General features: G+C 40.7%; 1 protein-coding gene across 1 annotated transcript; it reads left to right on the top strand.

Moving 5' to 3' along the window:
* Positions 1-329: 329 nt before the first annotated feature.
* LOC117965707 (tripartite motif-containing protein 16-like) lies at positions 330-7327 on the top strand. The gene is made up of 7 exons (XM_059016728.1): positions 330-948; positions 3498-3593; positions 3786-4019; positions 4174-4333; positions 4763-4819; positions 5055-5120; positions 6474-7327. The coding sequence occupies exons 1-7, from the start codon at positions 361-363 to the stop codon at positions 7001-7003; spliced, it is 1731 nt and encodes a 576-aa protein (XP_058872711.1). The 5' UTR covers positions 330-360; the 3' UTR covers positions 7004-7327.
* The last annotated feature ends 2590 nt before the right edge of the window (positions 7328-9917 follow it).

Raw genomic sequence — 9917 nt, 5'->3', positions numbered from 1 at the left:
TCAAACCCATACAGAAGTGAAAGCCCAGCGCAGTCAATGTATATCTTTTAATAGTAATATTTGTTGGGGAATTTAGAAACGGTATCATATAATATTTTGTGCTGAATCAATCTTTCATTATTTAATGAGGGGCTGGATGGAAAATAGAGAGAGGAAGGGTTACTGTGACAGTCCCACTCACAACTCTCTCCTCTCCGCCCCTCTCACACTGATTCAGCAGTTTCTGCTCAGCCCTCTTGTCTTAACCTGGCCTCAGTCCAAAACCCTGCCTCTTACAGCTTCACACAACTCCAGGAAATCAGCACAGTTAAGTTTTGTTTCTTGTGAAATCGTCAGTCTCTCTTTCTCACTGCAGCAGAAATGGCAGAAGCGAATATTCTGGTACTGCATGACCAGTTTAGCTGTCCAGTATGTCTGGAGCTATTAAAGGACCCAGTCACTATTCCATGTGGACACAGTTATTGTATGGAGTGTATTAAGAACTGCTGGGATCAGACTGATCATACAGGTGTCTACAGCTGCCCCCAGTGCAGAGAGACCTTTACCCCAAGGCCTGTTCTGCGCAGAAACACCATGCTGGCTGAAGTTGTAGAGAAATTAAAGAAGACAGGACTCAATCCTCCTCCTGCTCAAAGTTATGCTGGACCTGGAGATGTGCCGTGTGATTTCTGCACTGGGAGAAAGTTCAAAGCTGTGAAATCCTGTTTGACGTGCCTGGCCTCTTACTGTGAAACACACGTCAAGCCACACAGTGATGTTACTCCATTAAAGAGGCACAAGCTGGTCAATGCAATTGGAAATCTGGAGCAGAAGCTTTGTGCTGAACACCAAAAGGTTTTTGAGGTATTCTGCAGAACCGATCAGACGTGTATTTGCTTGTTGTGTTCACAAATTGAACACAGGAGCCATGATACAGTCTCAGCTGAGACAGAAAGGACTGGGAAACAGGTAAGGGTTTGAACCATTTCCTTGTAGTTATCCTAGAAGATAAGAACTTCCAGTGATATTTAACATGTCTGTTTACTAGATTATACAGTTTCACATTAGATCAGAATTTAATTGTATATTAAGAGCTATTTAAAGAGCTGTAGTTATTTTATAAAATCATGTGTTTCATTGTTCAAGACATTATAGTTTAATTGGTTAAACTATGTAAACATAAAGTTCTCATAGGAGACTGTGTGGGGCAGTGGTTAAAGAAAAGGGCTTGTAACCAGGAGGTCCCCAGTTCAAATCCCACCTCAGCCACCAACTCATTGTGTGACTCTGAGCAAGTTACTTAACCTCCTTGTGCTCTGTCTTTCGGGTGAGACGTTGTTGTAAGTGACTCTGCAGCTGATGCATAGTTCACACACCCTTGTCTCTGTAAGTCGCCTTGGATAAAGACGTCTGCTTAAAAAAAGCCAAGCAGCTATTTTAAAACTCTTTAAGGTCCGGGTAGATTTTCTCATGTTTTCAGATTTGTGCGTACAGTTCCATCACTGTAGGGGTGACATGCAAGTCTCACATCAAATGAAAGGGAACAAACTGGACTTGCATGTAAAACAACACTCAGCAATCTCACACTCACCCTCTTTGGTGTAGGAAACAAAAAACACAAAAAAAATCTTCATTTCTTGTTTATTAAAACAATCAGCATTGCTGGTACAATCTAACACTGCTGAATGAAACTTGAACATGAAATGAACATTGGGTACATTCTGAATAGATTAAGCTAAAAACAAAGAAAAACATGAACATATTTACAAAAGTAGCAAAAACAGGGAAATAATCAAAGTGTGTCAGTGCTGCCTGTGTGCAGCTGAGTGCCAGGGGGGCTTGGAGGAGCACATTTAGGCTGAGCTGCTTGTTGGTCAGGCTCTGCTTCTGTGTTCCTCTTCTCATGTGAGAGAGCTGCTGTGGGGGTGGGAGGGGAGGGGGTTCTTCTTTTGGGTGCAGATATGCTGGAGCTTCTGCACTGTAATTATAAAATAAAACACAAATACATGCATACAAGCTTATGCTATACACAATATTATATTTTACCATCTTGTGGAAAAAGGTGTGTCGATAGATAAGAGAGACAGTCACCTGCTGTAAGTCTGTGGTTGTTCAACAAAACGCTGACGTCACCACTCACCAGGTGCCTGTAACTCGACACCAAGATCAGCTGACAAGCTGCAGCAGAGAAGTGTGTCTTTCAGTAAACAAGCACAGACCTCACTGTTGCACACACACACCCCCATTCACACATTAGAGAGATAGCTAAATTCTACTGCACTCGAAATATGTATTTACAAGCTGCATCAGATTTGAGAAGTGCGTCTTTTCATTAAGCAAGCAAGGTATGAAATAAAATACTTTTCACACACACACACACACACACACACACACACACACATGCATGCATACACATACACTCAATCACACATCAGAAGAATAGCTAAAATATTTCTACTATATTCAAAATATTGATTTTATAACCTGGAAACAAACAGAAAAATAAATGGGAACACTGTGCATTGCGCACTCAGCTGAGCATTTTATTTATTATTATTTTTTATTTTTTATTACTTAAAAAATATGAGAAATATTAAAAAAACAAAACAGTAACAATTATAATTTCTAAATAATATATATGTTTACATCATATAAAGAGAAAACAATGCTATGCTTATAAAGGACCTTGTCCTTGTACAAAGCCCATCTCCTTCAGTATGGTAGCTCTCCAAACACATCCATCACTGTCACTACATGCCTCAATCTTCTACCAACCTCCTCTGCACTGAATCTGTTTTTTTTTGTTAGCTCTGCAGGCTCATTTTCATTTCGAGTCGCCATTTCTTCTCTATATTTTAAATCTACGATGTCTGCATCATAACTTCAATGCAGGCTTGCAAAGGCCAGAAATGCTGGAGATAAACAAGGCTGCTGTTTACAAAGATAGAGGACTTGCTAGGGTGTCCATAATACTGCCTGATTAAACTGCCTTTAAAGTTATGACCACCAGAGGTCATTTTCTCATTAAAGAGTTAAAAACAGTAGAAAAAGACCAAGATTAATAGTAAATACATATTAGATTAAAGATAAAGTGCTTCAATTAACAAGTTGCTTGACAACAAAAAGTGACACATGCTAGATCAGCCATCATTCACTTTTACTAGTATGAAACAGTACCATCTAGTGGACAGGTACTGTGGATCAAGTATCCTTTTGTATTGCTGGTCGCTGTGCACTAGATGGTGTTGTATCTATACACACATGTTGTCTGATCTAGCCTGTGCTACAGATGTCTATGGCGTGCAACTAGAACTGAAGAGCAAAATATATTCGAGAACCACTCAGAATTATTGCAAACATTGTAAAGAGGTTAGAGGACAAGAAAATAGAAAATATATTTGAACTAAAATGATTCTGTCAGTTTCAATAGCATACTTAAACAGGCCTGTGTTGGGTGTGACAGGATATCACTCAATGCCCCATCAGAAATGTCACTGTGTCACTGTGTTTCTACACAGAAGCAGCTGGGAGAGACACAGACAGAAATACAACAGAGAATCCAGGAGAGACTGAAAGACGTAGAGGAGCTGAAACAGGCTGTGGAGTCACTGAAAGTGGGTATTGACAAGAGGGGGCTATTATTATTATTATTATTATTATTATTATTATTATTATTATTATTATTATTATTATTATTATTATTATTATTAACAGATGGAATGGAACACATCTGCAGAAGTTTACTGTCTATGCCTGATGTGTTTGTGATTCTAACCATGTCTCCTCTACTGTGTTCTTTCTCTCAGAGATCTGCATGCATAGAAATAAAGGAAAGTGAGAAGATCTTTACTGAGCTGATCCGATCCATTGAGAAGACCCACACTGAGGTTACTGAGCTGATTGGAGCTAACGTGAAGGTTGCAGTGAATCAGACTGAAGGACTCATGAAAAAACTGGAGCAGGAGATTGCTGAGCTAAAGCGGAGACATGCTGAGCTGAACCAGCTTTCAGAGACAGAGGATCACATCCATTTTCTACAGGTAACATCACTGCTTGTTAGAAAATCTCAAGTACATAACTGGGACGGTTTCAGACAGACCTCTCCAATTGAATGAATCCTTGCTTTTCCACAGGAATGTTTTGGACCCCATTCTGTTTCACTGAAAACTCCTTTTCTCCACTTTCCTGTTGTAGAATTTCCAGTCTCTCTGTGCCCCTCCTGAAGCTGGAGACTTACCCAGCGTTACTGTCAATACCGACATCTCTTTTGCGTCTGTGAAGAAAGCTGTATCTGAACTTAAAGACCATATTGAGGACTTCTGCAAGGGGGAATTAGTCAAAATAACCACAACAGGTTGGTGTGAAATAGATTCCTTTGGTAGAGATCAAATAAACCATGGCTTGAGGAGGGACAGGACTTGCAACACATTACTAAAGACCTCTTGCAGATTGTTGGCTATATGAATATTGCAGATGTTTTATTTCAAATGATTTCCCCAGGTTGAAACGCCCCACCTCATTTACAGTGACATCCCAAAATAATGATAGCAGTAAGGAAGATAGTTTCTAAAGACATTACATGAGAAAACAACACAATAGCATTCAAACAGAGACAGAGGGAATCAAACATTAAACAACACATTCAATCCATATAGGATGCTAACTTATAGTCCTGAACTTTCTTATCACAGATTTATAGGAATTGGAGGTCTGGTCATGTTTGTATTCCAAATCTTCTACAGTAAAGTCTTTGGTTTAAAACAGTTTTCTGTATTTTATTTAGTGAATGAAACAGCAGTTTATACCCTGGGGTCTAGGAGCAGTGACAGATGTTTAAAAGGTAAGGCTTTTCTTCCAGTAAAACATTTTATCTACAGAGATGTATTAGATTAGTTCTTGTGTGAGATTCCTGATGAGCGTGGAGTTAGCTGGGTCTTTTGCTACGCTGATAAACTAAACAGATGCAATTTTTCTTTAAAGATTAAGAGCATCTCAGATTGCTGTTTGGAGTCTTGTGTGTGTTGTGTATTAATTCACATGTTTCAATTCTATTTCTCTCTCTTTTTTCTGCCCAGTGAATGAAGTTGCAGTTTACAGTCTGCAGGCTCCAGAGCCAAGAAACAGAGCCGAGTTTTTAAAATGTAAGTCTGTTTTCACTGAAACAAGATGTGTCACTCCATTGAGAGAAGAACTAACACTACAGAACAGGGAGGGGTGGAGCTTGAGGGCAGCAATTATTATTATTTATTAGTAATTGTGAAGCCATTAATCTACACTCCTCTCCAAAAAGTATTGGTTCAGATGAATACATGCAGAATGACTGGGGGAGGGGCATTTGTTGCCTGTTTTTCCACTCAGACCTTTCTCTCCCTAAATATCTTGGTATCCCTGAATAGATACATGTACAATGCATGTAAAACCAGTTGTGGGGTAAAATGAACAGCTATCCCTCCCAGTCATCCTGTGCTGGTAGTAAATGTATATTGCAGTATCACTGCACTTGTGGGATGGATTGCTTACAGTAGTGGAGCCTGCGGGGGGGTGCGGGGGTAGGTGGGGGGGGGGGGGGGGGGGGGGGGGCTAGGCCCTGGCCCCAAAAATAAAGGTTGGTGGGCCCCTCTTGACTGCCTGAAAACACTCTTAGAAAAATACGTCTCCACACACACACTTTTGAATACTGTTGCTGTCATATGCGCGGCCCAACTGTGCACACTATCTTTACCGATGTTATTCTCCTTTTAAAAATAATAAATTGCTTTGAAAACTACACTACCTAGAAGACCAGCTATAACACTTGTATGATACGTTTTTGTGTCTTTATTTGGCCTTTGGATAACGAGAAATCAGGTGGTTTTGTGGGTGTTTCATTAGGCTTTGCACTGTTGATCTGTCTCTTCTGCAGCGGTGCCTGCTTTTGTGCTGTGTGAGAGGATTAATTTCAAAAAGCAACTACCTGTTTTGTGAGAGTTCTATCTTTATCTTCTATATTCTATCTTTTAATACCACAGTCTTTAAAATAGCAGGGAGGAGGGAGCATTGAGGAGGGAGCAGGGAGGATGGAGGAAAGAGGAGGGAGGATGAAGCATAGGGGAAGGAGGAGGGAACATGGACGAGGGATAAGGGAGGAGGGTGCATAGAGGAGGGTGAAGGGAGCATGGAGGAGGGAGCAGGGATGAGGGAACAGGAAAATGGAGGAGGGGGATGCAGCAGGGATCATGGAGGAGAGACAAAGAGCAGGAAGGGGGGAGCAGGGAGGAGGGAGCAGAGAAGAGGGAACATAGAGGAGAGAGCAGGGAGGAGGGGTGAAAGAAAGGAGGGATCATGGAATAGAGAGGAGGTTGCATGGAGGAGGGAGCTTGGAGGATGGAGCAGGGACTGATGAAGCAGGGAGGTGGGAGTGATTTGAGGATGCGGCAGACAATGACTGATGATTTTCTCAGTGATTTGACTTTTTTAACTGTCTCTCCTCTACCTGTCCTCTTCTCTTCAATCAGATTCCTGTCAGCTCACACTGGACCCCAACACAGCGCACAGAAACCTCTGTCTGTCTGAAGGGAACAGAAAGGTGACACGGAGGGGAGAGACCCAGCGATGTCGTGATAACCCGGAGAGATTTGACAGCCGGTCCCAAGTGCTTTGCAGAGAGGGTTTGTCTGGGATTCGCTGTTACTGGGAGATTGAGTGCAGTGGGAGAGGGGCTGATATAGGAGTCACATATAAAGGAATCAGCAGGAAAGGAGTTGATCATTCCAGTCTCCTTGGATGCAATGACAAGTCCTGGAGTTTGTCCTGCTCTGATTCCAGTTACACTGCTTGGAACAATAACAATCAAATTGCAATAACTGCCCCCCACTCCCCCAGAATAGGAGTGTATCTGGACTTTAATGCCGGCACTCTGTCATTTTATGGCGTTTCTGACACAATGACCCTCCTGCACAGATTCCAAACCACATTCACTGAGCCGCTCTATCCTGGGTTTTTCGTTTATTCTAAATCCACTGTAACAATCTGCCAATTGAACTAGACTGTTTTGTGTTGTAAGAAACCCTTTGTATTGAACTCCCTATCTGTCCTCTCCACTCCTCGGGTGAAGGGAATGTTCAATCTGACACAACTGCGGAGCGAAACTAGGTGAATTATTTGTTTTTAGCAACAAATGGGTTTCATATGAAATATGTTGATTGCCCATATATGAGGCAAAGTAATACTGTTGATTAGAAAGAAGTACATATCAGCCTAATAACAAGGAATAATACATTCCCTTGGCAGCCCGCAGGTTAGCGAATCCAGCTTATTAATATTCCAATGCGCACGAGCAAGCGCCTTGTTATTTTTCATGGCTGGCTGTGACCCTGTGTGTCTATATATATATATATATATATATATATATATATATATATATATATATATACACAGCTGTAGTCAAAAGTTTACATACTTTAGTTTACAAAATGTTTTCTTCAAAAGATTTTCCCTATAATTATTTGTTTGAGAAATTTCTAGAAATTATAAATTTCCATTGGGATATGTAAACCTTTGATGACAACTGTGTATATATACAATAGTTTTAAAGTATTAACGATATTTTAATGCAAATCAAAATAATAAGGTCTATGATAAACAGCCTTTAGTGTTTACATCACTGTTGCTAAACATTGTAACAACAACACGCATCAATATCTGTGGCTATGACATGCATTGCATTATGGGTAGCATATTACTCTGGGCTCCAAACGGAGCTCTTTCTAAAAGGCACAGTCTGGTAACAAGGCGTTATTGGAAATGAGAATGTGATCTCAAGGGTTTCACTTGAGTAAAGAAAATGAACGATTGATTGATTCATATTTCAGCTGAAAATTAGTAATTACCAGAGATCCTAATTTAAAAAAAAAACAAAAAACGAAATTCTCAGACAATAAAAAAAAACATGTTATTCCGCAATTAAAATAAAGTCTAAAATTGAGTCGTCGTTCACAAACAGTGCTACTGAATAACAGTTAACACAGGAAGTGTTTATCATAGTCTGTTATATTATTGAAATAACTGAATATATGTCTAGAAACTTTGAATAAAACTAATTATAAACTAGTAGCTGCTGCAGCCACACTGAATCTTGTGGAGGCCCCGGGTAAGCTGGCATAGCGGTACACTCAAACCAGAGAGAAAAAAGGAAATTACATTACATCGTGTGTTTCGACTATAACTGAAAAAATTATGCAAGCTCCGCTCTAGGGCAGCTTAGAGTATCTGTGCTCCTGAAGGGTGAGTGGGCGGTGTCTTTATAAAATAAACTCATCATTCCCTTAAGCTATTGGCCAGCTGCAGGACCATCTCGCTTCCCTATTGGATTTCACAGACGGCTATCAAACAGTCACACTCAGCCCTTGGATACTCCGGATTTGTAGACTGTGTTTTATTACACTTTGCTGTGCTTTTACTACAGGGAACTTATATAAGGGTTAGCTTACCATGGTTTGTTCTTTAGCATGCTTTACCAGACCTCTCTGTGCTTACAATGCTTCCCTATGCTTTACCATACCTCTCTGTGCTTTACAATGCTTCCCTATGCTTTACCACACCTCTCTGTGCTTTACAATGCTTCCCTATGCTTTACCAGACCCCTCTGTGCTTTACAATGCTTCCCTATGCTTTACCAGACCCCTCTGTGCTTTACAATGCTTCCCTATGCTTTACCAGCTCTCTCTGTGCTTTACAATGCTTCCCTATGCTTTACCAGACCTCTCTGTGCTTTACAATGCTTCCCTATGCTTTACCAGACCTCTCTGTGCTTTACAATGCTTCCCTATGCTTTACCAGCTCTCTCTGTGCTTTACAATGCTTCCTTATGCTTTACCAGACCTATCTGTGCTTTACAATGCTTCTCTATGCTTTACCAGACCTCTCTGTGCTTTATAGTGCTTCCCTATGCTTTAGATTTCACTGTGCTGCTGTATTACACTTTGCTGTGCTTGTACTGTGGGACACGTTTATAATGCTCTCTCTCATGCTCACAAGGGATCTTCTCTGTCCTTCTAATTAGGTAGCAGGCTACAGACACTGCAGCTATTACTGCTGCATATCTCTCCCCCTTTCATCCAGAAACCTCCTTCTTTTTACTGCCAGCTCCCTGAGAGTGTTTGTGTCAGGGTTACTGCTCTGTGTTTGATACAGACTGGGAAGATTGAAATGCATCTCACATTGATTCCCTCCACTGTAACACTGCTTACAAAGTCCCTCTCTCTGGGCTTCCTGTTTCATTCCTGTCTCTCTGGTTCACTCTCCCTGATTCTCCCACCAGCAAAACAAACTGGCGAGAAAAAAGGCTTGTTTTGAGTCTCTTGTTTTCCATGGTAAATGTGTTATTTATTAACACAGTTCAGATCAGATTATTGACAGTGTCACAAGCTGCCGGAGCAGGATTGTGATAGAGACGGCTTGTTTTGAGTCTCTTGTTTTCCATGGTAAATGTGTTATTTATTAACACAGTTCAGATCAGATTATTGACAGTGTCACAAGCTGCCGGAGCAGGATTGTGATAGAGACGGCTTGTTTTGAGTCTCTTGTTTTCCATGGTAAATGTGTTATTTATTAACACAGTTCAGATCAGATTATTGACAGTGTCACAAGCTGCCGGAGCAGGATTGTGATAGAGATGGCTTGTTTTGAGTCTCTTGTTTTCCATGGTAAATGTGTTATTTATTAACACAGTTCAGATCAGATTATTGACAGTGTCACAAGCTGCCGGAGCAGGATTGTGATAGAGACGGCTTGTTTTGAGTCTCTTGTTTTCCATGGTAAATGTGTTATTTATTAACACAGTTCAGATCAGATTATTGACAGTGTCACAAGCTGCCGGAGCAGGATTGTGATAGAGACGGCTTGTTTTGAGTCTCTTGTTTTCCATGGTAAATGTGTTATTTATTAACACAGTTCAGATC

Source organism: Acipenser ruthenus, chromosome 53 (genome assembly GCF_902713425.1).
Source record: "Acipenser ruthenus chromosome 53, fAciRut3.2 maternal haplotype, whole genome shotgun sequence".
Classification (NCBI taxonomy): Eukaryota; Metazoa; Chordata; class Actinopteri; order Acipenseriformes; family Acipenseridae; genus Acipenser; species Acipenser ruthenus.
The sequence above is the reverse complement of the archived record's forward strand: the minus strand, read 5'-3'. Positions and strand labels throughout refer to the sequence as shown.